This window comes from Ogataea haglerorum (genome assembly GCF_019207285.1).
Source record: "Ogataea haglerorum isolate 81-453-3 chromosome Unknown 81-453-3_NODE_8_length_489951_cov_95.815404, whole genome shotgun sequence".
Taxonomy (NCBI): domain Eukaryota; kingdom Fungi; phylum Ascomycota; class Pichiomycetes; order Pichiales; family Pichiaceae; genus Ogataea; species Ogataea haglerorum.
The window spans coordinates 419,708-447,107 of NW_025065158.1; the positions used below are offsets into that span (position 1 = coordinate 419,708).

General features: G+C 55.5%; 22 protein-coding genes across 22 annotated transcripts; 10 read left to right on the forward strand and 12 right to left on the reverse strand.

Moving 5' to 3' along the window:
* Positions 1 to 27: 27 nt before the first annotated feature.
* Positions 28 to 1,836, forward strand: KL911_003263 (uncharacterized protein; the record flags this gene model as incomplete). The annotated part of the gene is made up of 1 exon (XM_043198424.1): positions 28 to 1,836. One exon carries the CDS (start codon positions 28 to 30, stop codon positions 1,834 to 1,836), a length of 1,809 nt encoding a protein of 602 aa, XP_043054214.1.
* Positions 1,837 to 1,894: 58 nt separating this feature from the next.
* KL911_003264 (uncharacterized protein) lies at positions 1,895 to 2,698 on the forward strand (the record flags this gene model as incomplete). The annotated part of the gene is made up of 1 exon (XM_043198425.1): positions 1,895 to 2,698. The coding sequence occupies one exon, from the start codon at positions 1,895 to 1,897 to the stop codon at positions 2,696 to 2,698; it is 804 nt and encodes a 267-aa protein (XP_043054215.1).
* Positions 2,699 to 2,811: 113 nt separating this feature from the next.
* KL911_003265 (uncharacterized protein) lies at positions 2,812 to 3,900 on the forward strand (the record flags this gene model as incomplete). The annotated part of the gene is made up of 1 exon (XM_043198426.1): positions 2,812 to 3,900. The coding sequence occupies one exon, from the start codon at positions 2,812 to 2,814 to the stop codon at positions 3,898 to 3,900; it is 1,089 nt and encodes a 362-aa protein (XP_043054216.1).
* Positions 3,901 to 4,029: 129 nt separating this feature from the next.
* Positions 4,030 to 5,181, forward strand: KL911_003266 (uncharacterized protein; the record flags this gene model as incomplete). The annotated part of the gene is made up of 1 exon (XM_043198427.1): positions 4,030 to 5,181. One exon carries the CDS (start codon positions 4,030 to 4,032, stop codon positions 5,179 to 5,181), a length of 1,152 nt encoding a protein of 383 aa, XP_043054217.1.
* Positions 5,182 to 5,207: 26 nt separating this feature from the next.
* Positions 5,208 to 6,581, reverse strand: KL911_003267 (uncharacterized protein; the record flags this gene model as incomplete). Its single annotated transcript, XM_043198428.1, has 1 exon — positions 5,208 to 6,581. The coding sequence occupies one exon, from the start codon at positions 6,579 to 6,581 to the stop codon at positions 5,208 to 5,210; it is 1,374 nt and encodes a 457-aa protein (XP_043054218.1).
* Positions 6,582 to 6,678: 97 nt separating this feature from the next.
* On the reverse strand, positions 6,679 to 7,421 carry KL911_003268 (uncharacterized protein; the record flags this gene model as incomplete). The annotated part of the gene is made up of 2 exons (XM_043198429.1): positions 6,679 to 7,182; positions 7,395 to 7,421. 2 exons carry the CDS (start codon positions 7,419 to 7,421, stop codon positions 6,679 to 6,681), a joined length of 531 nt encoding a protein of 176 aa, XP_043054219.1.
* A 68-nt stretch (positions 7,422 to 7,489) lies between these two features.
* On the reverse strand, positions 7,490 to 9,067 carry KL911_003269 (uncharacterized protein; the record flags this gene model as incomplete). The annotated part of the gene is made up of 1 exon (XM_043198430.1): positions 7,490 to 9,067. One exon carries the CDS (start codon positions 9,065 to 9,067, stop codon positions 7,490 to 7,492), a length of 1,578 nt encoding a protein of 525 aa, XP_043054220.1.
* Positions 9,068 to 9,114: 47 nt separating this feature from the next.
* On the reverse strand, positions 9,115 to 9,621 carry KL911_003270 (uncharacterized protein; the record flags this gene model as incomplete). Its single annotated transcript, XM_043198432.1, has 1 exon — positions 9,115 to 9,621. The coding sequence occupies one exon, from the start codon at positions 9,619 to 9,621 to the stop codon at positions 9,115 to 9,117; it is 507 nt and encodes a 168-aa protein (XP_043054221.1).
* A 168-nt stretch (positions 9,622 to 9,789) lies between these two features.
* Positions 9,790 to 10,845, forward strand: KL911_003271 (uncharacterized protein; the record flags this gene model as incomplete). Its single annotated transcript, XM_043198433.1, has 1 exon — positions 9,790 to 10,845. One exon carries the CDS (start codon positions 9,790 to 9,792, stop codon positions 10,843 to 10,845), a length of 1,056 nt encoding a protein of 351 aa, XP_043054222.1.
* A 33-nt stretch (positions 10,846 to 10,878) lies between these two features.
* Positions 10,879 to 12,270, reverse strand: KL911_003272 (uncharacterized protein; the record flags this gene model as incomplete). Its single annotated transcript, XM_043198434.1, has 1 exon — positions 10,879 to 12,270. The coding sequence occupies one exon, from the start codon at positions 12,268 to 12,270 to the stop codon at positions 10,879 to 10,881; it is 1,392 nt and encodes a 463-aa protein (XP_043054223.1).
* Positions 12,271 to 12,546: 276 nt separating this feature from the next.
* KL911_003273 (uncharacterized protein) lies at positions 12,547 to 13,278 on the reverse strand (the record flags this gene model as incomplete). The annotated part of the gene is made up of 1 exon (XM_043198435.1): positions 12,547 to 13,278. One exon carries the CDS (start codon positions 13,276 to 13,278, stop codon positions 12,547 to 12,549), a length of 732 nt encoding a protein of 243 aa, XP_043054224.1.
* A 335-nt stretch (positions 13,279 to 13,613) lies between these two features.
* KL911_003274 (uncharacterized protein) lies at positions 13,614 to 15,239 on the reverse strand (the record flags this gene model as incomplete). Its single annotated transcript, XM_043198436.1, has 1 exon — positions 13,614 to 15,239. The coding sequence occupies one exon, from the start codon at positions 15,237 to 15,239 to the stop codon at positions 13,614 to 13,616; it is 1,626 nt and encodes a 541-aa protein (XP_043054225.1).
* A 123-nt stretch (positions 15,240 to 15,362) lies between these two features.
* Positions 15,363 to 16,229, reverse strand: KL911_003275 (uncharacterized protein; the record flags this gene model as incomplete). Its single annotated transcript, XM_043198437.1, has 1 exon — positions 15,363 to 16,229. One exon carries the CDS (start codon positions 16,227 to 16,229, stop codon positions 15,363 to 15,365), a length of 867 nt encoding a protein of 288 aa, XP_043054226.1.
* A 96-nt stretch (positions 16,230 to 16,325) lies between these two features.
* Positions 16,326 to 17,114, forward strand: KL911_003276 (uncharacterized protein; the record flags this gene model as incomplete). The annotated part of the gene is made up of 1 exon (XM_043198438.1): positions 16,326 to 17,114. One exon carries the CDS (start codon positions 16,326 to 16,328, stop codon positions 17,112 to 17,114), a length of 789 nt encoding a protein of 262 aa, XP_043054227.1.
* Positions 17,115 to 17,207: 93 nt separating this feature from the next.
* KL911_003277 (uncharacterized protein) lies at positions 17,208 to 17,660 on the forward strand (the record flags this gene model as incomplete). The annotated part of the gene is made up of 1 exon (XM_043198439.1): positions 17,208 to 17,660. The coding sequence occupies one exon, from the start codon at positions 17,208 to 17,210 to the stop codon at positions 17,658 to 17,660; it is 453 nt and encodes a 150-aa protein (XP_043054228.1).
* A 161-nt stretch (positions 17,661 to 17,821) lies between these two features.
* On the reverse strand, positions 17,822 to 18,910 carry KL911_003278 (uncharacterized protein; the record flags this gene model as incomplete). The annotated part of the gene is made up of 1 exon (XM_043198440.1): positions 17,822 to 18,910. The coding sequence occupies one exon, from the start codon at positions 18,908 to 18,910 to the stop codon at positions 17,822 to 17,824; it is 1,089 nt and encodes a 362-aa protein (XP_043054229.1).
* An 888-nt stretch (positions 18,911 to 19,798) lies between these two features.
* KL911_003279 (uncharacterized protein) lies at positions 19,799 to 20,926 on the forward strand (the record flags this gene model as incomplete). Its single annotated transcript, XM_043198441.1, has 1 exon — positions 19,799 to 20,926. The coding sequence occupies one exon, from the start codon at positions 19,799 to 19,801 to the stop codon at positions 20,924 to 20,926; it is 1,128 nt and encodes a 375-aa protein (XP_043054230.1).
* Positions 20,927 to 21,009: 83 nt separating this feature from the next.
* KL911_003280 (uncharacterized protein) lies at positions 21,010 to 22,575 on the reverse strand (the record flags this gene model as incomplete). The annotated part of the gene is made up of 1 exon (XM_043198443.1): positions 21,010 to 22,575. The coding sequence occupies one exon, from the start codon at positions 22,573 to 22,575 to the stop codon at positions 21,010 to 21,012; it is 1,566 nt and encodes a 521-aa protein (XP_043054231.1).
* A 334-nt stretch (positions 22,576 to 22,909) lies between these two features.
* Positions 22,910 to 23,650, reverse strand: KL911_003281 (uncharacterized protein; the record flags this gene model as incomplete). The annotated part of the gene is made up of 1 exon (XM_043198444.1): positions 22,910 to 23,650. The coding sequence occupies one exon, from the start codon at positions 23,648 to 23,650 to the stop codon at positions 22,910 to 22,912; it is 741 nt and encodes a 246-aa protein (XP_043054232.1).
* A 74-nt stretch (positions 23,651 to 23,724) lies between these two features.
* On the forward strand, positions 23,725 to 25,236 carry KL911_003282 (uncharacterized protein; the record flags this gene model as incomplete). The annotated part of the gene is made up of 2 exons (XM_043198445.1): positions 23,725 to 24,189; positions 24,370 to 25,236. The coding sequence occupies 2 exons, from the start codon at positions 23,725 to 23,727 to the stop codon at positions 25,234 to 25,236; spliced, it is 1,332 nt and encodes a 443-aa protein (XP_043054233.1).
* Positions 25,237 to 25,371: 135 nt separating this feature from the next.
* On the forward strand, positions 25,372 to 25,943 carry KL911_003283 (uncharacterized protein; the record flags this gene model as incomplete). The annotated part of the gene is made up of 2 exons (XM_043198446.1): positions 25,372 to 25,638; positions 25,740 to 25,943. The coding sequence occupies 2 exons, from the start codon at positions 25,372 to 25,374 to the stop codon at positions 25,941 to 25,943; spliced, it is 471 nt and encodes a 156-aa protein (XP_043054234.1).
* Positions 25,944 to 26,118: 175 nt separating this feature from the next.
* Positions 26,119 to 27,345, reverse strand: KL911_003284 (uncharacterized protein; the record flags this gene model as incomplete). Its single annotated transcript, XM_043198447.1, has 1 exon — positions 26,119 to 27,345. The coding sequence occupies one exon, from the start codon at positions 27,343 to 27,345 to the stop codon at positions 26,119 to 26,121; it is 1,227 nt and encodes a 408-aa protein (XP_043054235.1).
* Positions 27,346 to 27,400: the final 55 nt, after the last annotated feature.

The following is a 27,400-nucleotide window of genomic DNA, read 5'->3' on the forward strand; positions in this document are numbered from 1 at the left end:
TTATCTAAGTGTAAAAAATAATAAATTATGTCTGGGCAGACACCGTTGACGATACGACAGGTTTCCGGCGCCGGTGCGGGCACTGAGCCGTCTTCGCGCTCCGGGTTCGGGCCCTCTACGGCCCTGGGTGCTTTGTTGGGCGCCCTGGTGCTTGTGTGGGCCGTCTACAAGTGCCTCGACGCCTCTCTTCTTCGCTTTCTCGTGGTGCCTCCACACAACTACCGGGACGCGATCGCGCGCAGTCTCGAAAAGGGCGCCATTCCAGACTCCGTCGTGGGCATCAAGCGCGGCTCGTTCCGCAGAAGACTGGTTCTGGCGGCCCGCAAGCCGCAGCTGTACTCCACCATGAAACTCAACGGAGACTCTCTGCCGACGTCAAAGCTGCGTCTGGCCAGAGTCGACAAGGACGACCCAGACTTTATCGACCGTCTGCGTCCTGCCGACCCCAAATCGAAACGCAGGCTCATTTATGGCTACTTCCACCCCTACAGCGACGCCAACGGCGGCGGCGAGCGAGTCCTCTGGGAGGCAGTGCACTACACGCTAAAACAGTCGGAACAGAATCTGGTCGCGATCTACACGTTCACGGCGTCGGACGACGTGTGTGTGAGCTCAGCTTTGCAATCTGTGCGCTCAACGTTTGGAATTGATTTATTTGCAGACGGCCTTAACGACCGCATAATTTTTATTCAGCTCAACAACAGGTATAAGTGGCTTATCGACGGCGGGTCCTGGAAACATTTCACAATCATTGGCCAGGCGCTGGGCTCTGTTTTCGTGTGTTTCAACAGTCTGACAAAACTCGTGCCCGACGTGTTCATCGACACCCAGGGCCTGCCCTTCTGCTACCCGCTGGTGGCTCTCCTGCGTATTCCGGTGGTGGCGTACGTGCACTATCCGCTGATCTCGGCTGACATGCTCAACAAGCTGAGCTCGAAGAGCGTCTATAACCTGGCCAAGTACCTCTATTGGACCCTGATGATGAAACTGTACCAGCTGGCTGCCAATTTTATTGACTACACCCTGTGCAACTCGACATGGACCTGCAACCACATCCGCGCGATCTGGGACGACAGCGCGCAAACGGGCTTGCGTATTGTTTATCCGCCAACCGGCATCGACGAGTCCAAGATCGCCGATCCGCTGGGGGAAAAGGAGCGTGTTCTGCTGTACCTGGCGCAGTTCCGGCCAGAGAAGAGACACGGGCTCTTGCTGAAGGAGTTTGCAAGCTATGCGAGAAACAGTTCTGAGCCGTTTAAATTGGCGTTGATCGGGTCAACAAGATCCCAGCAGGACGAGCAGACGGTGCAGGAGCTGAAAGCGCTGGCGGAGCAGCTAGATGTCTCTTCGCTGGTTGCTTTCGAGGTGAACGCTCCTCGCAAAACCGTCGACGAGTACCTGTCGCGGGCCGCTTTTGGGCTCAACGTCATGTGGAACGAGCATTTTGGCATTTCTGTCGTCGAGTACATGCTGAACGGCGCCATTCCTATAGTGCACGCCAGCGCTGGACCGTTGCTGGACATTGTGCTGCCTGTTGAGAAGGACAAGGTTGTGGCGCCGGAAACCGAGCATGCTACGCCGTCTGGCTTCTTTTTTGCCGACCCGTCGGATCCCGACTACAAAGCATCGTATCCGTCTTTGAATGAAGTGCTCCTAAAGGCTGACCGTCTAGATAAGAACGAGGCGACCGCTATTCGCAGAGCGGGCCAGCTGGTGGCGCAAACTAAGTTCGGAAAGGACGTCTTTGGGCGCGAATGGACGCAGGTGGTGGCACAGGCCAAGAAGGCCGAGCTTGAGAAACGTCAGCAGAGAAACAAGGTGGAGATGGTGTATTGATTGAAAATATTCGAACACTGCCAAATAAATTTTTCTGCACATTTTTTTTTTTTTAATCATGGTTGAATCGACTAAATTGAACACTAACCCAGAGGTGCTGCTCAAGAAGCGGAAGAACGCCGACAGACTCCGTATAGAGAAACAGGAGCAGGCGCGTAAGAAGCTCGAGGAACAGAAGAAACGCAAACAACAGCAGAGAAAGGCCAGGTTTATCAGAGCAGAGACCCTAGTGGCCAAACATCGCGCATCCGAAAGAGAGCAGTACCGTGTGAAGCGCGTGTCCCAGCACGAGCGGAGTTCTGCCGCACCAGAAGAGTCCGACGAACGTCTCTTGTTCGTGGTCCGCATTCCAGGCCCGCACGGTGCCAAAGTGCCCTCCAAGGCCAGAAAAGTGCTTGAGCTGCTGCGTCTAGAACACGTGTACACCGGAACTTTCATCAAGTTGAACGCTGCCGTCAAACCTCTTCTCAGGCTGGCCAGTCCGTACATCGCCATCGGCACCCCATCGCTTGCTACCGTCAGAAACCTTATCCAGAAACGTGCCACGGCCAGCATCGAGGAGGACGGAACGACCAGAAAGGTGAACCTGGACGACAACAATCTGATTGAGGAGCACCTCGGAGACTATGGAATCATCTGTGTGGAAGATATTATTCACGAGATCGCCACTTTGGGCGACTCCTTCAAACAATGTGTCAAGTTTTTGGATCCGTTCAAACTGAGCCCGCCTGTGCACGGCTGGGGCCCTCTCAGCAAGCTGAAACGTCTGGAGCTCAGAGAGGAGAAGCGTAAGGTGAACAATGCGGCCACTGCTCCGCTCGATGAGGTCGACATCGACCAATTTGTGTCTGAGCAGATCTGAGCGGTGAGTATGTAAGCGATTTGGTAATGCGAGAACAAAATTAAAATGACTGAAGCCGACGATTTTTCAGTTTTTTCCGGTACCGGCGCAAATTAGTCCATCATTTTGCAATCATGAGTAAGAACATTGTGCTTCTCCCTGGTGATCACGTCGGCCCTGAGGTTGTGGCAGAAGCCGTCAAGGTTCTTGAGGCCGTGTCATCAGCCAGCGGCGTCAAGTTCAGCTTTTCCAAGCACCTGATCGGCGGTGCCTCGATCGATGCTTGTGGGGTGCCGTTGTCCGACGAGGCTCTCGAGGCCGCCAAGAAGGCCGACGCCGTTCTGCTTGGAGCTGTTGGAGGCCCTAAGTGGGGGACTGGCGCTGTGCGTCCTGAACAGGGTCTGCTGAAGATCAGAAAAGAGCTCAACTTGTACGCAAACCTGCGTCCATGCAATTTTGCTTCCGACGCTCTGTTGAAGCTGTCTCCGCTGAAACCAGAAATTGTCAAGGGCACTGACTTTGTTGTTGTGCGTGAGCTGGTTGGCGGAATTTACTTTGGCGACCGCAAAGAGGATACCGGCGACGGAGTTGCCAGAGACACCGAGAGCTATTCGGTTGCAGAAGTGCAGAGAATCACGAGAATGGCGGCTTTTTTGGCGTTGCAGAGCGACCCACCGCTGCCGCTGTGGTCGCTGGACAAGGCCAACGTGCTTGCGTCCTCGCGGCTGTGGCGCAAGACTGTCGAGGAGACCATCAAGAACGAGTTCCCGCAGCTGACGGTGCAACACCAGCTGATCGACTCCGCGGCCATGATTCTGGTCAAGTCGCCAACCAAACTCAACGGCGTCATTGTCACCAACAACATGTTTGGCGACATCATTAGCGACGAGGCCAGCGTGATCCCTGGGTCTCTTGGTCTGCTGCCTTCTGCCTCGCTGGCTTCTCTCCCTGACACAAACAAGGCGTTTGGCCTTTACGAGCCGTGCCACGGCTCGGCCCCGGACTTGGGCCCGGGCAAGGTCAATCCATTGGCCACAATATTGTCTGCGGCCATGATGCTGAAGCTGTCGCTGGACATGGTGGACGCGGGCCGTGCGGTCGAGCAGGCCGTGAAGAACGTCCTGGACGCGGGCATCATGACCGGCGACCTAGGCGGAAGCTCATCGACCCAGGAAGTCGGCGACGCCGTTGCGCAGGAGGTGAGCAAGCTGCTTAACAAATAAATAAGGAGAAAAATAGTAGGATCTCAAGTAGTTCCCATTTTTGCCCAGAGCACTAAACAGGACATCACGCAGATTTCATTTTTTCGACGCGACGCTCTATTGTTTATTTTTTAGCTTTTCCATGTCAACATGAGACTCGGTGTTGTATTTGTGATCTCGCGAGTCCTAGCAGGCTTCACGTATCTAGGCTGCTACTCTTCGGATGCCATTTCCGGCTTGACCATGAAAGACTCGTACACGTGGCAGAGCTCCAGTCATTGCACCGAGCAGTGTTCGGGACACGCGATTGCTGCATTGATCAACGGCCAGGACTGCTACTGCGGCGACGAGGTGCCTTCGGACGACGCCGACGGCTCGTGCACGCAATCCTGCGCGGGGTATCCGATGGAGAAGTGCGGTGGTACCGACTCTTACTCGGTGTATGTTGACGAGTCGCAGGAGGAGGAGGACAGCTCGTCGACGCTGTCGACGCTATCGACGCAGTCCTCCGCGGACGCTGCGACTGCCAGCTCCAGCTCGACTAGCTCCTCCAGCTCCTCCAGCTCCTCCAGCTCCCCTGAGCCCAGCTCGTCCACGTCGTCTTCCTCCACCCAAAGTTCCCCCACGCAGAGCTCCACCCAGTCTGCTCCGACCTCTGCCCCAACGTCTTCCACGACGTCTTCCACGAGCTCGTCCACAACGAGCTCAACCTCGTCCTCCTCGGCCTCCACCCTCTCCACGTCCTCGTCAACTACCTCCTCCTCCAGCTCGTCTTCCGAAACAGTCCGGATAACGACGTCCGTCTCGCCCGGCAACACGCAGACCTCCATCATCTACATCACGGAGTCGGTCGCCACTAGCACCTCCGCGTCGGCGGCCGCGTCGTCGTCGAGCGGCTCGAGCGTCCGAAAGGGGTCCTCCGGACTCAGCGCGGGCGCCAAGGCCGGAATTGCGGTCGGGTCGATCGTCGGAGCCTTGCTGCTCGTGGGACTCCTGCTCCTGCTCCTGCTCTGGCGCAGGCGGCAGCGCGAAGAAAGAGACGACCTCAGCGAGAAGCGCGCGTCCAGCATTCTGGCGTCGCCGCTGCCGCCTCCAGCAGGCTCGCGAGGCGTGGCAGCAGGCATCGGAGCCAACGCGTTCGGGTTCTTGTCCGAGGAAGACAGGCTGGACATGCCGGGCACGTCGAGACGGTTCAGCGACGGGTCGTTGCCGGACGCTGCCGCTGGGGCCGCGGCGCCGCCCAAGAGTGCGCGCCAGGGAGGTTTGCGGGTGGTGAACCCAGATCTCAGCGACGATGAATAAATTGCATATAAACACTTACATAAACTTCAATGTCCTGCCCATTCGATCGAATTCAAGTCGATTCCCTCGTTGACCATCTCCCACAGCGGGCTGAGCTCCCGCAGGAACTTGACTCTCTCGGACAAGGCCTGGATCACGTAGTCGACCTCTGCCTCGGTGGTGAATCTGCCGATGCCGAACCGGATCGACGAGTGTGCCAGGGCGTCGTCGGCGCCCAGAGCATGCAAAACGTACGAAGGCTCGAGAGACGCAGACGTGCAGGCCGAGCCCGACGAGAGAGCAATGTCCTTCAACGCCATCAGAAGAGACTCTCCCTCGATGTACGCAAACGAGACGTTGACACAGCCAGGGTATCTGTGGATCCGGGATCCGTTCAATTGTGTGTGCTCCATAGACAACAGGGCGTCCATCAGCTTTGTGCTCAGGGCCTTGATGTGAGCCTGGTCGGCATCGTACTCTTGCACCATCAGTCTGGCGGCCTCGCCGAACCCGCAAACAAGCGGAGGCGCCAGCGTTCCGGACCGCAGGCCTCTCTCCTGGCCTCCGCCGTTGATGATCGGGTCCAGTCTCACTCTAGGCCGTCTTCGCACGTACGTGGCACCGACGCCCATAGGACCGTATATCTTGTGTGATGAAATCGACATGAGGTCGATGTTGCACTTGTTGACGTCGATCGGTATCTTGCCGTACGCCTGGGCGGCGTCTGTGTGGAAGAACACTTTGTGCGAGCGGCAGATGCGGCCGATATCCTCCAAAGGCTGGATCACTCCGATCTCGTTGTTCACAGCCATCACAGACACCAGACAGGTATCTTTTCTGATGGACTTCTCCAAGAGCTCTAGATCGATCAGGCCGTCCGAGTTGACCGGCAAATACGTCACCTCGAAGCCCTCGTCCTGCAGGTGTCTGCAGGAGTCCAGAACACACTTGTGCTCGGTCTGGGTGGTAATGATGTGCTTCTTGCTCTTGCCGTAGAACCGGGCAACGCCCTTCAGGGCCATGTTGTTACATTCGGTGGCGCCCGAAGTGAAAATGATCTCCTTGGGGTCTGCGCCGATCACAGCAGCGACGTTTGCACGCGCCTCCTCAACAGCCTTATCGGTCTCCCATCCGTACGCGTGGGTAGAGGAGTGCGGGTTGCCGTAGAGGCCGGTGTAGAACTCCAGCATCTTGTCCAACACGCGCGGGTCGGTCGGCGTGGTCGCCTGCATGTCCAGGTATATCGGTCTTGTGCCGTACTCCGAAGGGTCTCTTTTTGCGGACTTGAGAGATATCGATGATCCCTGCGGCGGCTGGGCCTCTGACTTGGGCATTGCATGCTTGACGCCGCTCGACGACGTTCTTCTCAGCGCAGAGACGGAAAATCGTCTCGCGCCAGCTCCGATCCTGAACCTGTACATGAAGAAGAGTGCTGAAAATAATGAAGATAAAATTAAATGTTTTTGCCTCCAGCTAAAACACCGACCGCTTAACTCCGACGCGACGAAAAATCATTTTTCAATGAACGAGTTTACCATCTCGCTGGTCAGCGGCGGGGCTGCGGGAACGGCCACCGACCTGGCGTTTTTCCCGATCGACACCATCAAGACGCGCGTCCAGGCGCACGGAGGCTTCCTCAAGAACGGCGGGTTCCGGGGCCTGTACCGGGGGCTCGGGTCGGCCGTCGTGGCCTCTGCTCCTTCCGCGTCGCTGTTTTTCGTCACCTACGACGCTCTCAAGCGCAGCCTCATAAACGGCGGCACGCCGCCCGCGGTGTCGCACATGGCCGCCGCGTCGTGCGGCGAGGTCGCCGCCTGCATGGTGAGAGTCCCCGCCGAGGTGATCAAGCAGCGGACCCAGTCGATGCAGTTCCGCACCTCTACACAGGCACTGCGCCACATCCTCGGCAACGTTTCTGGCGAGGGCGTCCTGAACGGCCTCTACCGCGGGTGGGGCACCACGATCATGCGCGAGATCCCGTTCACGGTGATCCAGTTCCCGCTGTACGAGTACCTCAAGACGCTGTGGGGCGCGGACGGCGCGCTGTCGCCGGCCAGGGGAGCCGTGTGCGGGTCTGTGGCTGGGGGCGTGGCTGCGGCAGCTACCACGCCGCTTGACCTGCTCAAGACGCGGCTCATGCTGAGCCACGGCAAGGTGGGCGTGTGGAAGCTGGCGCGGCAAATCGCCCGCGACGAGGGCTACACGGCGTTTCTGCGCGGCATCGGCCCGCGAACCATGTGGATCAGCGCCGGCGGCGCCATTTTCCTCGGGGTCTACGAAAACGTGCGGGCCCTCCTAGACAAGAACCTATAGATAACAGAAAAGCGCTCTATTCGATGTCGATGGCGAACCTGAAGCCCGTGCTCTGCTGCGTAAGCGACTTCCACAGACTTCTGTGCTGCTTCAGCTGCTTTCCGTTGAGCTGCAGCAGTCGCTCGAAAATCTCGTAGATCGGCAGCTGCACGTCCAGCTCGCCGATATCGTCGTTCGAGTCCACCTCGCCGATCTTCTGGAGCAGCCCGCCGTCCATCTCGCCCGCGGCAACACACCGTCTCACAAATTCCAGCACCGTCGCAGGATGGAAGCCAGAGACCTGGTCCTGCTTCTTGCGGAAGAACCGCGCCACCTCCTCGAGCTTGCACTCGGGAACAAAATTCGCCGTTAGCGCGACCGTGTCCTCCAGGTTGATCACCATGTGCCACCAGCCGGCAGGAACATGGAGACACTCGCCAGGAAAGGTGATGCCAATGGCGCAGCGCTGCTCTGCCCGGGCCACCTTGAGAGTGTCGTTGAAAAAGCCGGATAGCACCCACTCTGCGAGCCCCAACGGAGACGTCACCTCGCTCTCGTCCTCGTTTGTGTGCACGCCCGGCGGAGTCACGTCGGGCGGGAGCATGATCCACAGCTTCGAGCCGTCCAGCACCGTGTTCCACGCCGAGGTGCTGTTGGGGTCCTTATGGAACGTCGAGCCGGACCGGTGCGGCCCCACAATCAGCCACGTGTGGTCGGGCCGGCACGAGTAGCCGTGGCGCGTGAACACGTCGAACATGTCCTCGGAAAAAACGCCCGGACGCACAAACTCTGTCTTGAGCTGCTTCATGGCCTCGGAGTTGCAGTCGAACAGGTACAGCGGGCTCTCGTCCTGGTTGCTGGCACAGTACTCCGCGTACAGCTTCAACGGCCACTGCACACACTCCTGGCGGAAAGTCGTGTTGGGAAAGCGGGCTCTAAGCGTGTCTAGCGTCCACGCTGGCCACCGGGCAGGATCGGTGGATTTGAGAATAAACGGGCGGTCGTGGAAGCGCTGGGAGAACAGCGAGGCCGTCATGGTGTTCTCGTCGAGCCGTGGGATGGAGAGGTCATACGGGATACTCGCAGAAGCCGGCATGACCTGGTGTCTGCGCTTGTTTTCTGTGATTATGATTTTTTCGAAAAGCCTGGAATAGTCGACCTGAGAGTTTTGGTAGGGCACAAATAGCAGGTCTGAGTGCACGATGCTGCAGTCTATGGCGCTCTGTTTGCATCTGAGAATGCTCTCTTTCCAGCTTCCGAGCCATCGGTCAAATCTCTCTCCCCTAAGATATACCTGCTTCCATAGTTCGTCCGAGCTGGCAAAGGCGTAGAAAAATCGAGAGACACACATCATGTGTCCCAGATCAGCAGCAGAGTCCAGCAATCCCAGAATGTCCATTATCAACTGCTCTGGAAACCTGTAAAAGTCGCCCATCGACATGTGCAACTTTTCCTCGGTCTCTTTTCTCGCGAGCAAAAGGTTCCCAGCAGGGCGTATTTTCAGGGGATGGCTCACCACCTGCAACGACAAGGACGCGGGAATGGCGTACGGGTGGAAAGTCCCCGCCGTGGGCGTCTTCTGGCGCTTACGAGACTCTTCCGTCTGCCCTGGCATTAAATATTTTTTTCAAATTATTTTTTCGACGCGTCGATCTATGTACATTATTTCTCAACAGGCAGCGGCTTTGGACGTTTCTCGACGTACTCCTTCAGCCGCAGCTTCTTGACGTGCGGACGCTCGTACGTCTTCGGGTAGAGCACGCGCTCGTCAGCAGGGTTGGCAAACTCCTCCTTGTAGACCGGTGGCTTCTCGGCCTGCTCGCTCCACAGCTGTTTGATCTCGAAAAAGCAAGACATGCACAGGAAATGCGATCTTTTATACCTTCCGCACGACGGACACCGGTTCAGGTTGTGATTGGGCTTGATTTGCTTGCTTCCCGGCGTGTACAGACGCAGCCGGCGCTTCATGCGGGACGTTTTCTTCTTTGGGGCCGCCAAAACGAGACCGTTGTCCAGGAACGACGGAAGCAGTTTGGCAGGCAGGCGGTCGCGCAGGCGGTCGAGCAGCGACTCTGCGGGAGCCCACAGCGCGTTCGAGAGGGCCGGCACAGCCGGCAAGGCGAGTCTGGCGGCAAGGCCAGCCAGCGGATGGGCAACTGCAAGAGACATGAGAGCAGGTTCTGAAGCTGGAAAAATATTTTAATTGTCGGTTTGGGCAGGCAAGAAAACTGGCATGCACCGGTGCAGGCGCGTTATGCTGCGAAATTGTTGTTTTTCGCGTCTAAGTAGCGTGTAAATAAGATCCAAATTTAACAACTAGCGACTAAACTCTTTGACATGACAGACTTCCAGGGCGTCTCCGATGCCTCCTCCCTGCTGCAGCCGAAATCCTACGTTGGATTCGACACGATCACCACGCAGATCGAGAACAGACTGCTCAAACGGGGCTTCACGCTGAACGTTATGGTCGTTGGCCACTCTGGGCTGGGAAAGAGCACGCTGGTCAACACGCTGTTTGCGCAGCACGTGATTGACTCGAGCGGCAGAAAGACGATCTACGAGCCGGTCGACAAGACGTGCGAGGTCAAGGTCACGTCGCAGACTCTGGTGGAAAACAACGTCAAGCTGGCCCTGAACGTGATCGACACGCCGGGTTTTGGAGACCAGGTGAACAACGAGAAGTGCTGGGAGCCGATTCTGAAGTACATCAAGGACCAGCAGAACCAGTATCTCAGAAAAGAACTGAACGCCACTAGAGAAACATACATCAAAGACACCAGGGTCCACTGCATCCTCTACTTCATCGAGCCAACGAACTACGGGCTCAAGAAACTGGACATCATTGCGTTGAGAAAGCTGACAGAGGTCGCCAACGTCGTGCCAGTGATCGCCAAGGCAGACACGCTGACCTTGGAGGAAAGAGCCAACCTCAAGTCTATTCTGCAGGAACAGTTCAAATATTACAACTTCAGAATGTACCCCTACGAGTTCAGCCTGGGCGAGGACGGCCTCACTGCCGAAGAGAGACAATTGAACAGCGACATCCAGTCGCTCTTGCCTTTTGCCATCATTGGCTCCGAGGACCTCATCACGACTCCCTCCGGCGAGGTTATCCGCGGGAGAAGAACCAAGTGGGGGCTCATCAACGTCGAGGACGTCACCCAGTGCGAGTTTGTCTATCTGAGAGACTTCCTGACCAGGACACATCTGCACGACCTGATCGAAACCACAGCCTACGTCCACTATGAGAGTTTCAGAACAAAGCAGCTCACCGCTCTCAGAGAGAACGTCGGGGCCAGAAACACGCAGTATCAGTCGCAAGGCCCTATCCCGGGCACTGCGCCAGGCCCTGCTGGTCCGTCCATGGTGGGAGGAATTCCTCAGATCTCGTAATAGTGCAGTTTTTTCTAGTGAGGATAAATAAAATTAAGGTGCTAATTTTTCCAGCTCCTGGGACTCCTGCTCGTCCAGCTGTTCGTCCTGCTCGATCTCCTGCAGCGTCTCGGGCCGCTCGGTCTGCTCCCTGCTGGCAATGTAGTTTTCCAGCTCCGCGCCGTTGTCAAACGCGGCCGTGAACGGAATCTTCGTCAGCGTTGACGGTAGCGCCGTTCTCGCACTGAACGAGCGTGTAGGCTTCTGTCTGGCGGGGGATTTCTCCCACGGGAAGATCGGGTGTTTTGCAGCGTAGTCGTCCTGCGGAGTCTCAACGTCCAGTTGTGATAGCGAGCGCGCCAGCTCTCTAGTGTCCAGCTCTCCAGCGTCCTCCTCCTCCTCCTCGGACTCGCTAGAGTCCTCCCATTTGTTTGGCCCCCGCGACTCGTTGAGCTTCCATGCCTCGCCACGGTTCTCTTCGTACTTTTCTGGCTCCGATTCTGGCTCCTTGTAGTAGTATTGGTGGTGAACAACAGGTGGCTCTGGCTGGGGCTCCACCGCAGTCTCCACGGCCTCGACAGTCTCAACATGCTCTGGCTCGAGTACTTCGGTGGTTTGCCGAACCTCGTGCTGAGACTGTCTGTCCATCTCAATCGACTCATAGACCTCATGCCAAAGCTCATAAACGTTCTTGTTGTCTGCGACCTTGAACAGCGAGGGGTCCCTGCGCAACTGCTCGCCGTAGTTCGGGTCCCACGGCTTCTTGTCGCCTATGAAATGAAAAAGCTTGATATCGTGGAAGTAGCGCTGCATAGCCGGGAAGTACTCGTAGTGCGAGTTCAGCGTGCAGTTGTAGATGAACGGCAGTCGCAGCCAGCGCGAGGTGCCGCCGTGGTACAGGTCGGGGTTGAAGTAGTGGTTGAGCAGGCCCTGGTCGGCGCCGTCGAACGACTCCGTCGAAGCGTACAGGTCCATCAATTCCTGGAATACCGTCATGTTCGGTTGCAGCACCATAAACCCGGAATTGAACAGGTCCGGCCAGCCGCAGTCGGGCGCCGCCATGACCTGCGAGGCGTCGAAATTCTCCGCAAACAAATGGTCTAGGTTTTGCAAGGGCAAAGTGTCTGCGTCGAGATACACGAGCTTCGAGTACTCTACCAGTCGCCACAGGTTGATTTTGGAGAGCGTGTATGCCAGGTCCGGCCGGCTGAGGACGGATTCTAGTGTGTGGGGGGAGTTGGACACGAGAAGGTTGTCGTCGATGTCGATGAGGTCCGAGAACAGCTCCGAGGCAGTAAACAAGGCAATTGTGTCTTTGTTGACGTTTTTGGCTGAGTAGAGGAGGACCACCGGGAATTGGGCGTTTGTGTCAGAGAGGGCCTTGCGGACGGCAAGAATGCCCGGGAGATAGGTGTTTTCGAGCAGGAGAAGGGCGTAGGCCGACATCGGGAGCACAAAAAAGGAAGGCGACAAGTACGAAAAGTGGTTGTTTTAATAGCTAATTTAATTTGTAGCAGCTTTGTGTGGGGTGGAAGGCCCGGGGGCGTCGGTCGACGCGACGCTTCTCTATTGTGGACTGGCGTGACGTTCTGCGTCGTTTAAATGTCCGCGCTTGTGTCTTTGCCTATTTAGGCGAGCTGTTGCATGTGGTATTATGCATGCAGAAAATTACAACCACATGGAGAGAAAAAAATGATCCCAGGCGGTGGTGTCACTGCAGATTCAAGTGGACCTCGATTGTAGCCGAAGGAGCTCCGCCAGATACGCCTCGTCCACATCGAAAAAGCCAGGGTTTTTCCAGAACAGGTACCGCAGCAGCTCGCGGAGCTGTTTTTGGTCGACAGCCTTGCCAGTTTTTTTTTCAAACTCCCGCACCAAATACCGAATTTTTTCCAGCTCGCCTTGGTCCACCACATTCCGCAGCTCCATCACGTCCTCGGGCCCGCAGTCATTGCTGCCGCCGCCCTGCTGTCCAATCAGGACCTGGTATCTGTTGCGAGCGGCCAGAAAGTTGCCTACGTTAGCGAGCTCGGCAATCTCAACCCACGACTTGCCCGCCTTTTTAAGGTCGATGATCATCTGATCCTGTTCCTTGGTGAATTTAGACTTGCGCTTTGCTCGTCGAGTCGGCTGCTGACGTAAGGACTCGGGCGACGGCTCAAGCTTGTCGAATGGCGGCGTCGGTAGTTGTTGCGACAGCTCGTAGGCCAGCGGCGAGATTCCATGGGTCTGGACCGTGATTGGCTTCGAAGGAGGAGGGTGCGGAGCCATGATGAGCGGCGGTTGCGGTGGGAAGTATGTCTGCGGCGATTGTTGGTATTGGAACGGGCTATAAGGGTAGTTGATCTGCTGGGGTTGGTTCTGCCCGGCGTTGTACTGGGGAAACTGCGACGTGTACTGATTTCGGACGCTGTAGCCCTTTTTGTCAGCTGGATGGCTAATATTCCGGTCCATGCTTCATTTTGAAAGGAGGTTAAAACTAAACGGTTTTGCTGAACATTTATATACATTGACATTCTTGTATAGCTGTAATTTGGGAAGTGATTGGATAAATCACCACTGTAACAGAAAGCTCTATTGTTTGCTTAGTACACACCACCTATAGTGGGCGCACTTTTTTCTTCTGTGCATTTGCATGCATATGTGAGACGTTCCCTGATATCAGAAAAAAAATAGCCCGCTAATGTGATCATGAGGTTTACCGGTCCCGCATTCCCAAGACCGCTGGAGGAAACGTAAACATTCCGGACATAGCTCCGCAAAGAGCACGCTGCCGGGACATTGGTGTGCTAAACTGAGCTGAGACTCCATAGAATCAGCTGAATCATGAACTGCAGCGACCAGAACCCGACCTTGCGCAGCTTTTCGCGCTGGAACTGCTCGTCGCTTAAGTACTCAACGAAGCTGTTGTACACGCCGACACTCAAATCGTCCATCAACAGACTGTCGTAGACGGTCCACGACCCGTCGAAGTCCTTGAGTTGTTTGTAAACGCGGCAATAAATAGGGATAAACGTTTTTCGGGAGTTGATGTAGCCCACAATCGGTCTAATCAGTGCGCTGTTCACGTACGAGAGCTCGTTCGGAAACAGCGGCACGCTGGCTTTCGGGTTATTGAGTCGCAGGTAGAAGTCCATGATGAAAGGAGCATCATAACTCTGGTTCTTTTCGGACGAGGTGTAGTACTTGAAAACGTCTCTGAGCGTGGCCTGTTCGGTTGATGCGTTTTCCGGAACAATAACGTCCCCAATCATGTCCACCGTTCCCCTGTAGATCCATCCGAAGGGGCCCTTCATGCCGCCGTTCAGATGCTCCAACGGGAGGTTATCTATCCGCAGTCTGGTGACAGTTTTGTTTGTGAGGTCTATCTCCTGTCGCGAGCCGTCCGTGGGCACCTTGCGGTACTCCTCGACCTCGCCGCCAATCTGCCGCTCTCCACGGAAATCGTCCGTGGTCTGCACACGGTCGATAGTGAATAATGCGCCGTCGTAGCAGCCGTTGATGTGTTTGCCGTTCAAAATGTCGAAAAATAACCAATTTTTGCGAAACAACGGCAGCTCGCAGTTATACACAGAAATGTCAAAACTGCGAAAGTTATTTGGGTTATGCATCGTCACCAACAGATCCTGCATGCGGAAATCGGATATCTCCCAGTCGCCCGGCCGGTGGACATTTTTGTAGTTCAAGGCTGAGTCGCCAGGCTTCCAGTAAACGTGTGTCCTGTCCACCACGCCGCGCACGCCGCGCAGAGAGCAGTTGTCTATTATTCCCTTGCCCGATAGCCACTTCCCAAAACTGAGAGAGATGTCGATCTGGTCGATGGTCAGGTCGAATTGGGTGTAATTGCCGTCGTCAAGGTCTTCCTCGGGAGCCGTCTCAGCGCGCTTATCCTTTTTGCGGAACATGTGCCGTTTACGGGGGCGCCTGCTCACCACACAGTGGTTGAACTGGATCTTTCCATCTTTCCAGTTGGGCACAATTGCGTTGTCGAACGTGACGCTGAGCGCAGAGTTTCTGGTTATAACGTTCCCCACAAACTCGGCCACCATCTCCTGTGCCAGCACGGTGTTCATGGTGTAGAGAAGAAGCGAGAAGAACGAGGTAGTACCGATAATCAGAAATGCTATGTTGCCGGCCATAAGCCACGAGAAAATGGCGGAGAAATCGTCATTGTTCAAGGGCCGCTTGCTCTTGACTAGCGCCCACCGAAGACGGTGGCACTTGTCGTAGACGTATTCGAACACTCGAGAGACTCTGCGCTGCGAATAGAACTGACAACCCAATTTTCCGACCCGACCAGGCAGCGTCAACCTCACAAGAGAGCTAGGCGCTATAGCAGGCATTCCGGTAACACGCACCCGGCACGAAACCGGGAGGCCTCGTGCTGCTCGCCAGGAGCATCGAGAGATCAGCATCTATTTTTGAGATGATTTTTTTTTATTATCGAATATTTTTAATTTCCCCAGATACTCTCATCCAAAAAAAGGTTAGCAACTATCTATTTTAGCAATAAATAATTCTAGTTATTTATTCGAGTCCTAGTCGCCGTTTGTATCCGATTTCTCGAGTTTGCGCAATTTTCGCCGGCCGGCATCCGTCAGCACCGTCTGCGGCTTGTCGCCAGCCTTACACTCCTCGCTCCCACGTGCTTCCGGGGCAAGCTCGTACTCCACGTCGTCGTGGCACCCCACCGTGCCGTTCACGCGCGCGCCAACAAGCATAACCATCCGCTTGTAATACAAATCCAGCACCTCTGAGGCATTCTCGATGCCCAGCTTGATCTTCTTCAGATAATCCGTGTCCAGCGTCCCCGTGCTGCTTTTCCTTTCCTGTAGTCTATCGTAGTTGAAATCCCGAGGAACCACGCGGTACCCGACCTTGTTGAGAAACTCTGTCTCCAGCACGTTGAGCTCCATCAGGTTCACACCCCCTACCTTGGCATAGTGGCTATTGGAGCAAAAACTGTCGCACAGCGCCTTGGACGCCACCGTCGTCGCCGTCAGCAAAAAACGGTGCACTGTCAGCGAGTTCACCGCAAATACTGGATAGCACATGCTGAGCAAATCGATGTAATAAATGCTAGTTATGAGAACGGAATTCTCCAGAGACGAGTAATGGGACAGTCTGGAAAGATAAGAATAGAGCGAGATTTGCGGCGGCGAGCGCGAGTGGAAGCGCGTGAGCGACTGCTGGTTGATGTCCGAGGAGATTTGCTGGTCGTTGATGGAGATGAGCGAGGAAAGCATGCGCGATATGATCACTATGAGGTCGTCCTTGGGGCAGTGTATGAACTTTTGCGGGAGCGTGCGGCAGGTTGCGGGCGTTGGGGCGGATTCGCTGGCGCTCACGGGCGGCGGAGGGATCACAATGGGCGGTCTTTTGGACTTGTGCGGCTGCGAAGTCATGGTGTTTTACCCAGCGAGTAAAAAGTCAATCTATACGGGCCCACCTTTGCACCTAGTGCTTTAAATAAAAAATATTTAATTATTTTCAACACATTCATGTCTTTTGTCTCAAAACTGGGCGCGTTCGTCCGCGGCCTGGCCACCGCGACGGAGTCGAAATTCCCTCACAAGGCCATCCCGCCGACGTACACGCTGGCGACGCTGCGCGCGTTCCCGTCGCTCGAACCGCACGCCGTGTTTCCCGTCCACAACGCTTTCCTCAATGCTCCGATCCGAAGAGACGTCCTGTGGCTGGCCGTGGTCATGGAGCTTGACAACAGACGTGTGGGCGCGTCTAACCCGCCGGGAAGAAGCGACCACAAGTTTTCCAGACACAAATTACTGCCGCAGAAGGGCACTGGACGTGCCAGAGTGGGCGATGCCAACTCGCCGATCAGACACCGTGGCGCATACGCCTTGGCCCGCACGGCCCCCAATGACTTCAGCACGGACCTGCCCGAGAAGGTGTATGACATGGCATACCGGATCGCACTGAGCTCGGCCTATAAGGCGGGCAAACTGTTTGTCGTGGGAGAGCACGAGGCAGCCGGGTCCGAGCTGCTTCCGGGCGACTCGTTCGACCTGGAGCTGACGCACAGTCATCCCCGCGCGCTCGATACATTTGTGACGAAGCACGGGTTCGGCAAGCTGAACGTGCTCTTCATTCCTGGGGAATACGATCCGGAAGCCAACCTGGCTAAGGCGGTGAGCAAATACGGCGACAAGGTGCGGATGCTGCGCAAGGAGGACGTCGGGGTCAGAGACCTGCTGAAGGCGGACCGTCTGGTCGTCTCAAAGGACGCCCTTGTGTACTTTGCGGCCAAGTACACGAGACACATTCTGTAGATAGAAGCTCTGGTCACGTGACGCAGCACAGGGCAGGGTTTTTTATAATTAAAATTTTCAGTCCATGAAAAATTGTAACTTTAATACATCACCATGGGACTCGTTGTTCAAGAATCTGGCTCGTTCCAGCACATTTTGCGTCTCCTCAACACCAACGTTGACGGAAGAATCAAGGTTATGTACGCCCTGACCACCATCAGAGGTGTCGGTAGAAGATACGCCAACTTGGTGTGCAAGAAAGCCGATGTTGATCTTTCCAAGAGAGCTGGTGAGCTGACCCAGGAAGAGCTGGAGAGAATCGTCACCATCATGCAAAACCCAACTCAATACAAGATCCCAGCATGGTTCCTGAACAGACAGGCCGATGTTGTTGACGGAAAGGATTACCACGTTCTTGCCAACAACCTGGAGAGCAAGTTGAGAGAAGACCTGGAGAGACTGAAGAGAATGAGAGCTCACCGTGGTCTGAGACACTCCTGGAGACTCAGAGTTAGAGGTCAACACACCAAGACCACCGGTAGAAGAGGTAAGATTGCTGGACCTTGAGCGGCGAGCAGGCAAGCAAGTGCAGCTAGCATAAATATGTGATAATATAGTGGAAACTATGAGAGCAGTAGACCCTGTGTAGCTGGCGGTTGGGCATGGTTATACCAGAATAATTTAATTATGCTTCGTTAATATATAAATATCATAACTCGTCATATGCACTACGCCGGAGTTTGACTTTTCAAACTCAGCAGGTTTTCCACGCACTCAATGTCTGTCTTGCCGCTCTGCTTTGTGTGCGCCATGTTTGTGCTGTCCTTCAGAACGTTGCCCAGCTTCTTGTTGACGTTCATTCTCATAACTGGCTTCTGTCTTTTGTGCAGCGTCTGGGTCATTGGCGTTGCCAGCCCCAGATCGCTGGCCTTGAACTTGAACGTCATGGTGGCAGAGCTTGGCGTGCTACGCGGCACGTTCTTGCGCACTGGCGTCTTCATTGGTGTCAGGAAAATGCCCTTTGGTGGCAGGTTTTCCTCTCTTGGAGACGAGGCCGCGGACGACTCCACGGAGGTTGCAGAGTCGTCCTCCACGCTGGTGTCAGCGGCGGACAGATCCTCGGCTGACATGAGCTGCTGGTCCAGGTCCTGTCTTTTCGGGATGTCCAGCACCACCTCCTTTATGCTCTGGTTATTTTTGCGTAGCGACTGTCTTTTGTTCTGGAACCAGATCTGCACGGCTTTCTCAGTCATGTCGACCTTGCGCGCGATCTCGATTCGTCTCATCTTGTTGGGGGTATTACCTTTTTCGAACTCTGCCCGCAAAATGGCGAGCTCGGCGGGGGACGTTCTTCTTCTTTTGCGTCTTGCGAGACGCGCATTGTCGATGTCCGGCTCAGAGGACAGGAACGTGGACACCGAATGCGAAATGAAGGCAAAGCTCTTGCCCTCGCTCGGCGGCGACTTGGACACCTGTCTTTGTGGCTTGTGTGGAGTAACGGCGAATTGGCTTGGAGGCTGTGCGCGTAGCGCGGGTGTCTGCGAAAACATCGGAGGTGGGGGTGGTAGCACACGGTTTGCCACAGGCGTCACAGGGCTGCTGTACAGCGGGAACGAGTTCGACCGCTTGTAGCTGGGACTCGACGTGATGTGCTCGATTGGGGGGAGCACCATCTTGTGGGATGGCGTATTTCCCGGCCGCACTTGCGAGCGCACCGGCGAGTGGTTGAGGAGCGAGCTCAGAGGCGGCAGCCTTGTTTGGCGGGCCGGAGACGGATCAGAATTCGATCTGGTAGGTCTAGACACGTTAACAGACATCGGTGTTGGCAACAGGCTGGATATTTTTGTTGTTTATATATGTTGAAGGCCTCCTGTGATTGAACCTCGAAAGTGTACACAAAGGGCGAATGAGTGTAATTAGACTTTGCTGAAAATAGAAGTTGCGGCGCACAGCATGCAGCAGTTTTATTATATTTCGACATTTCATTTCTGTTTTCGGCCAAGAATCGAATAGAACCGTGTTTAATATAGCTGCAGGAATAGCGAACGCGTTCGAAGGGGCTTCATTTGGAGGCAGAGCGGACGCGTGCAAGCCAAGGGCGATGAAACAGGAACTAATATGCAGCATACATACAAATGTGGGAAATGGGCAGCAGACGCACTCTGCCAGAGCGAGAATGTAACAGGGGCAAACATGCCTGCCCTTCGCGGCGCCACAGGGCACGCTGTCGTGGTGCACGGGTGCAACAGCAACCAGCGCCCGCGGTCGCGGTCGCTCCCGGTGCAGAGATGTCTCCCAGCACAGCAGCGCGGAATATCTCGCGCGAGTCCTCTGGCCAGCCAGCCAGCCAGCCTGTTTGGCCTTGTATCCAGCTCCCCACGAGACTCAGACATTCCTTTCCGGGCAGTCCTTTCCGTCCGCTGCTTTCTCCCCAAACTGCGGCCAGCCTGCCTGCTCGGCTTTCCTCGCCCTGTGTCCTCCAGCTCTGATTGCTTGACACAGACACATCAACTCTGATAGATATCTCTACCGTCTTCCTATTGTGTACGCTATTGTTCTTTCGACCGAGCAAAACCGAACCGTTCCTGTTCCAGATTGCACACCCAGCAATCCGCGCTTATCTTTGGACCACTTTCCGGATTAGGCAACTATTTCGCAGGCTGCTACCATTATAAATACACCCTCTCTGTACCCTTCCAGCACCAATGGCAACCGCAGAGCTACTCCAACAGATCCAGACCGGCAACCTCCACAAGAGGATTATGCCCCACGCTTACGAGGCGCAAATCAAGCCCATCAGCGAGACCCTTAATAACGTCGACATCCACGTGGAGTTCGACCCGAAGAAACACCTCGCCTTCACCCCAGACTGCCTGCAGACCGTCAAGCGCACCACGATGGAGGAGCTGGGCGCCGTGTCCGACGACCAGATCTCCGACATCGGCGTCAGCGCACCGTTCCCGCTCTTCACAGAGGAGGCCGTCGAAATCATGAGAGCGGAGATCCTGCGCGAGGAGGTGTTCTCCAAGTGGGCCAGGGTCTCGTTCAGCTCGACGACAGGCCTCGACTGCGGCATCCGCGGCTACGCAAAGTCGACCTGCCCGTTCACGTACAGAGCCTGGACACATCCGGAAACCGTGGCTGCTGTTTCCGCCATGGCCGGCGTCGAGCTCGAGGTGATCATGGACTACGAGGTCGCCCACATCAACGTCGCGATGCGCTCGGAGGACGAGGAGTTCAACCAGAAGATCTCTGCCAGAAGAAAGTCGTCGCTGGCAGACAAGACAGACTCCGACATCCCGGCCGTGGTGGGCTGGCACAACGACTCGTATCCGTTCGTGTGTGTTCTGATGCTTTCCGACACTACGGAAATGATTGGCGGCGAGACACTCATCAAGACCGGCTCCGGCGAGATCGTGCCTGCGGCAGGCCCGGCAAAGGGCAAGGCCACCGTTCTGCAGGGCAGGAAGTTGACCCATCTGGCAGCGCTGCCGGTCGGCTACACGGAGAGAATCACGGCAGTCACCTCGTACAGGGCCAAGGACTCCACGAAGCCGGAAACCAGCGTGCTCAAGACGGTCAAGCCGGAAAAGAACTTCGGCTCCATCTATAACGAGTTCTACCCAGAGTGGATCTCGTACAGAATGAAGGTCATTTCCGACAGAGCGATTGCGATCGGCGAGGAGTTTGAGCGCAGGAGACGCGACGGCGAAACGTTCGACAAAGACGCCGCGTTCAAAAAGCTCAAGGACCTGCAGGCGTACTTGGAGCACACCTGGAAGGAAATGGAGGTGACCGACGAGGAGTATGCTAGCCACTACGCCAAAAAATGAATAGCCATCACCTTGCGTATATTCTATTCCATATCCTATGACAGTCTCAGCCCGTGACTCGTTTCTAGTCTATCTCTAAAATCCTAAATCTCTCTTTTTTGCTGCTTGCACATCCATATCCGTGTCTTGTATATCCTGAATAATTCCTTCACCAAATCCCTGAAATCGATCCGTGCGTTGGAGTGGTAGTAGAACGTCAGCTTGCGACGGTCCCATTGGTACTCGGCATCCGTCACCTGCATCACCAGCCCGTGCGACTTCACCTTCAGCTGGCACACGTTGCGCGACTTCTCCTCGTCGCTCTTCTTCAGCAGCAGTTGCGCCACCTCGTTCGGGTACGCAAAGCGCACAATCGGCTTTGGGAAGTGCAGCACAGGGTGCTTGTCGTTGTTTTCCTGATTAAGAGCCGCCTGCTGCTCCTGAAACTGTTTCAGCTTCAACAAACGCGCCTCGTCGATCGACACGTCCAGCTTGACCACTTTTCCCAAATCACGCCCTCTATCGGCCTCCACAATCACCAACTCGCCAACCTTCATGTTCTGCAGCAGTTTCTGGTTCTCTGGCGGCAGGAAAAACACGTCCAGTCTGCCGCTCTTGAAACAAACAAGAACAAGCTTCACGCCGGGCAGGCCTCCACCTGGAAACTTCGGCAATTGCTGCGTGTTGAGGTTCTCCAACACCTTCGACAAGTTGAGCGACTCCGGCGATGGAGACGTAAAATACAAGTCCGCCTCTTGGTATGCTTGTGAATACTGATCTTGAAAGTTCAGGACTCCCGGAAACTGAGTTGTCTGTTGCGGTCGCGCTGTTGATTTTTGCTCGAGTGATTTCACAAAGTCCAGACCTGGGGCATGCCCGAATGTTGAAGATGCTGATTGTCTTTTTTGCTGGAGCGCTGGAAGTAAGGGCTGCGAGTTTCCGGAGGACCCCGACTGCGCGGCAGCTCCTAATGCAGCGTCGTACGAGTACCGTCTGAGAGCAGCAAAGTCTGATGCCGGCGGTGACTGCCATGCGGCGGGCAGTTGCGGAGGAGAGCTCAGGTTGGGGAAACTGAGCAGCGGGCTCCCAGCAGACCCGATCGAGCTTCTGTTGTCGTCTCTGGAGTTCCAGATGCTGCCTGTCGATGGTCTGCTATGCGTGGTGAACTCGCCCACATATGAGGTCCGTCTGGACCCAAACTCTGCTTGAGACGGAGGCTGGGCAGAAAATGAGGATCCCGAAGGGGGGCTCAATAACGTAGCGTATGGAGAAAGTGGCGAGACTATTGGATCCCGTGGGAACTCTAGTGCGTGCGACGAGGGCGAGAGTAGATCCTGCGGTCCCTGAGGTTGCGGTTGCGGCGCAGAAGTCCAAATGGAAGAGTTTATCTCGAATGGGTTGACAAAGCCCGTCTGCGCAGTGCTGCTGTTGTTGTTGTTTGCTGTCCCCGTGACCGTTGAGCCCGTTGCTATAGTATCCTTGTCGCTCAAAGTGTGGTTGTCCATTTCGCTGGCGTAAGATAGAACACTGTTTAGGTTGTTTACAGAGAGATCATATTCTCCCGGATTCGAAAAGATGTTGGAGCTGTTGGAGCCGTTCGACTCGAATGATAACGATGATCTGGCTGATTCCGGGTCTATGAATGTGTCGTAGTTGATCGTTCTGGACATGCCCTTTACCTCTTTAAAAAACAACTGCTCGTTTGCTAAAGAGAAGGAAGGCAAATTTATTTATGAGATAAGCCTGGAATATAATGTGCGTGTGGTGTGCGGGGGGTGGAGGGCGCGAGGCGAGACAATTTGATAGGAAAGGAAATCGTTGGGGACCCTGTGCATGTCATGTAAAAGCGCGGGCAAACTAGGGAATCTTGTGGAGACGTCACGCCATGCACTGTTTCTTGCTCTCCTCCACAGGTCACGGAGTTCCCGGGCGTTTGCCAGAGCCCGCCGCCCATGTTTGCTTACGTAAGCGCAGCTGATAAAAGAAGTAGCTGTCAAACCAACCTTAATAAACGGAGCTGACAATGCGGTGGTTCTCCTTGTTTTCTGCGCGCGTGCCTGCTCGGGAAGTATCGCCGTCGTCGAGAGACGCTGCTGTGAGCAAGTCCAGCAGTTTCTGGCCGCCCTGCGCGTGGCTGTTCTGTTTTTCTTGCTCTAGATCGCTGATCAGGCGCTCTTTCTCCGCCTCCAGCTGCTTGAACTCGCTCCGGAGCGTCTTCAGGTGCGCGGCGTACTGTGTGCATTTCGAACGCAGCTGAGACGCGGCCAATTCTGTGCGCATAAGCTCTTTGGCGGCCGCTTTATTTTTCTGAAGCAGCTCGAGCTGCTCGGCGCGGAGGGCCTCCAAATAGCCCTGATCAGCCACTAACTGGTCTTTTGTGTATTTGACAGCCTCTGTGTCCGCTTCGCCCTCCCCCAGTTCCCTTGTTGTCCTCAACTCCTCGGCAATTTCGCGCAGCTGCTCGACCAGTGTCTGAAGCTCTTTGCGCTCCTCGCCGCCCGTCGTCTCATTAAACCTTGTCAGATTCTCGTTCAGTTTCGTCAGACTCTGGTTGTTGTTTTTCGAGCGCGCTTTCAGATCCGTCAATGCCGTCTTGATGTCGGCCAGCTCCTCGCTGATCTTCATATTAAAGCTGATCGGCAGCGGTTTCGGCTGTGCAAACTTCGAGATGTTCGTGATGGACGGCGACTTCTTCAAACTGGCCTCTTCTTTTGTCTCGGTGCTCTGCGAAATTCCCAATGTCATGATGTCTACGTAAGGAGTCCAAATTCTTCTCATAAAATAAAAACACCGGTGCCAGGTGTGTCTCGTTATCGAATATGAAATATATCCAGCTCGTGCTCTGTCTTGCCTGGTGGTCGCTGGCGCTCGCAAACACAGAAACGCTGCCGTTTCTGCCCGTGCGCGGCGAGGCGCCTCACGCCACAGCTCCCGACGGCTCGCGGCCGCTCCAGCTCGGCCTGAACGTGCTCTCCGTGTCGCTCGCCCCGGTGACTCACGTGGCGCCGGCGGAGAACGGCCAGCAGGTCCAGCTGCGGCTGCACACCAACAACCTCCGCCCGGCGCCGCACTTCGCCAGGCTGTGCTGGTCGGCAACGGCGCCCGTCAACATCGACCTCCGCCAGATCGACGACGCCGTGCTCATAACCGTGGCTCCAGACTACTACAGCACAGACGAGGAGCAGACGCGTCGGTACCTGGGGGACATCCGTCTCGAGCTGCACGTGAGCGAGGTGCACGCGCTCCCTGCAGACCTCTGGCCGACGCTGGGCTACGTGGCTTCCGTCGCCGTGCTGGGACTTTTCGTCTCGGCCGCTTACCTAATACGCCTCCGCCCAAAAATGTGTTGAGCCTTGTTTTTTCCAGCCTTGTTTTTAATCGCAAGAACGGCCTCCTAGTATCGCACAGATCTGGCAATGAACGACGACCAGAATCTCACCACAGACCCGGCGCTCAAGGCGGAGGGCCAGCCGGATTTATTGCAATATTCGCAGGACGCCCCGGCAGGCACAACAACACAGCCTCAATTACCAAGTTTACAAAAAAACCCCGGGTCTCTTATAGGCCAGCACCAGTCGCAGCCGCTGTACTATCCCTCGTCGACGTCGCATTTGCGCGAGGACCATAAAAAGCTGCCACCGATAGAGATGGCTGGCGCAGACTCCAAATACATCGCCAACCTGTTCCCCTTCGCCCAGCACCCGTCGTCGCAGCAGGGCGCGTCCGAGTCCGGCAGCTCGGGCCAGGCCGCGCAGCAGGACAACCCGCTGTTCACGCTTGCGAACTCTGTGCCGTACCAGTCGATTCCGGGCGGCAAGGCTGAGAAGGAGGACGAGAACTCGATCGACTGGTCGAGAAAGGCGGCCGACATCGCGCTGCGCATAGTCGGCACCAAGCAGGGCCTGGTGGACTCGTCGAACGGCGGGCTTCCGTCGCCGCCCGACAAGCACGGCGCCCAGGGCTCGAGAAAACAGCCCCGGACCTTTGCGTGCCCGTTTTCGGGCTGTGGCAAGACGTTTTCGCGGAAAATGAACCTCAACTCGCACATCCAGTCCACCCACGAGCACCGCAAGCCGTTCCAGTGCGACAAGTGCAAGCAGTTCTTTGCGCGCCACAGCGATCGCAGACGCCACGAGACTAACCAGCACAAGAACGACGGCGGCTTTGTGTGCGGCGGAGTGCTCAAGAACGGCGAGGAATGGGGTTGCGGCAAGAGTTTCAAGCGCAAGGACGGCCTCACCGCGCACTGGCGGTCTCAGAAGGCCAAGAAGAAGTGTCTCAGACACATCACCAATCCGAGCGAGCTCGAAATGATGACTATGGCCAAGTGAGTGTCTCTGCTTTACGTATTTGTACTATATCAGCACCTTGAGCTTGCGAAATCCAGATCCCGATTGCACGGGTCTGACTTTTTATTTCGGTTTTTTTTTTTTTGTTGCTAACACTTACCTCACATTTATCTGTCTATGTTGTTTGCCCTTCTGCTGCTCGCAGGCTCCGCGCTGGCAGGCAAAATCCGCCCCTTCCCGGACCCAGAAGACGACATCTCCAGGCTGCCCGTGTACGCGCCCAGCGACGCCGTCCCGCTGCAGTGCAATGCCCGCCAAATCGACAATGGAGAGCACAAGTTTGACCCGCAGGGCAACGTCGTCTACGCGGACTTTCTCAAGTGCCAGGAGACCGCCCAGCCGCTGGCGCTGAAATACGGCCTCAACGAGCAGATCGAGTGCACCGTCAAGTTCGAGGACGAGATATACCACCTGTTCCAATTATATCTACATAACGACGCTCCGTTCTCGTGCAAGGTGGACATCAAGCCGAAGTCTGGCGTCAGCGTGCCGATTGTGTTCCAGTTCCGCGGCGTGGTGGAGGAGTCCCACTTCGATCTGGACCCGAACGTCAACGTGCTCTTCATGACAAGAGACAACCAAATAGTCTCAGGAACGGCCTGGTCCAGCTCGCTCAACACGACAAAGGTCATCATCGGCGACTCGGTGCCGCTCAAATTCGACGTCCAGTGGCTAGCCAATGGGATTGAGGTCACAGAAGATTCCGGAATGACGTTTCTCCGGTTCCCGAAGCACCACAGCCCGCTGCTCATCGCCACGTACTGCGCCGGCTCGCTCGTCGTTGGGGCCGTCGTGGCCCTGGCCCTCGGATACAAACGGATCTCGAAAAAGATCCAGCTCAGCGACCTGAATAAGGTGGATTGACTACTTTAGCTTCTTCACCAGCTGCGTCAGAATCTGCTTCACCTCGCCGTCAGCCTTGCTCAGGTACTGCTGCGTGATGAAGTCGGTGTATAGATGTTTGACCTCGTCCTTGACGGCCTGCTCCACCTTCGCCCGCGTAGCCCACGACTGGTACGTCTTGACCGAGCTCTGCAGCGTGCTCACAAACTCGGCGTCGCCCAGCTCGACGTAGCGCAGCGGCAGCGTCAGCCGCAGCAGCAACACCTTCGGCACGTGACCGTGGTCATGTGCAAGCCACTCGACAACGTGGTTCGCCAAGTACAGTCTGTCGAGGATGTCGTAGTTGTCGATCAGGGCGAGCACCCTGCTGCAGAAGTCCCACACCTTGGCAAACTTGTCTTCGGACAGCTGGACGTTTTTCTGGATCGCGTGCACGGCAACGTCGAAGATGGCCAGCACCAAGTCCCCCTTGAGCACTGGGTTGGTCTCTGCGGTTCCAAGCACGTCGATGTTCATCTCGGGCAGTTTATTCAACTCGTCGTTGATTTCTGTGTCTGGAACTAGGCTGATCATGTCGTCTCCGTCGAAATTGCCTGCCTCGTTTTCTTTCAAGTCCTGAATCTGCTGCTGTTCGGTAATGATCTTGAGCAATTTTCTTCTAAGCAGCAATTTGGACAGGTACGTCAGTTCCAGCTTGATAAATTCCTGCCACACCTCGCTGCTCTCTGGATTGAACCTCACGCATCTCTTGAACAGGTTTCTGGCGGACTTGACGTTTCTGTTCTGTTCAAATTCGTAGCTGGCAGCTGAGAACCAGACGTTAATATTCTTGGGCTGTAATTGCAGCAATTTTGAGTAAATCGAGTACACCACCTTGACAGAGCCGTTTTTGCGGGCAAACTTCAGGTACGACGACCACAGATCCATGCTTTTAGGGAACTTGTTGACTCCGCGCTCGAAAATGAAGAAAATACGCCGGGTGGACGCCCAGTCCGACACAGACGGCTTGGTGTCAATCACTGGCTTCATTCTATTGTAGCGTTTGCGTCTCAGCTTCTCCAAAGTCTTCTCGTACTGGGCATACGCAAGAAAATCCATAGGTTTAGATCCTCGGCCCGCGATCCTCTGTTCGAAATCAGTACGTCTTCTCATGATCATCGTGATCTCTTTTCTCGTAAAAAGCTTCTTGCGCTCCAGATCCTTCAGCTCAGGAACGCTCTGTTCCAAAAAGTAGCGAGACTTGGACATGGTGAAAAACGCTAAGTTGTCTCAAATTTTTTTAAAAAAATATTCAAAAAATATT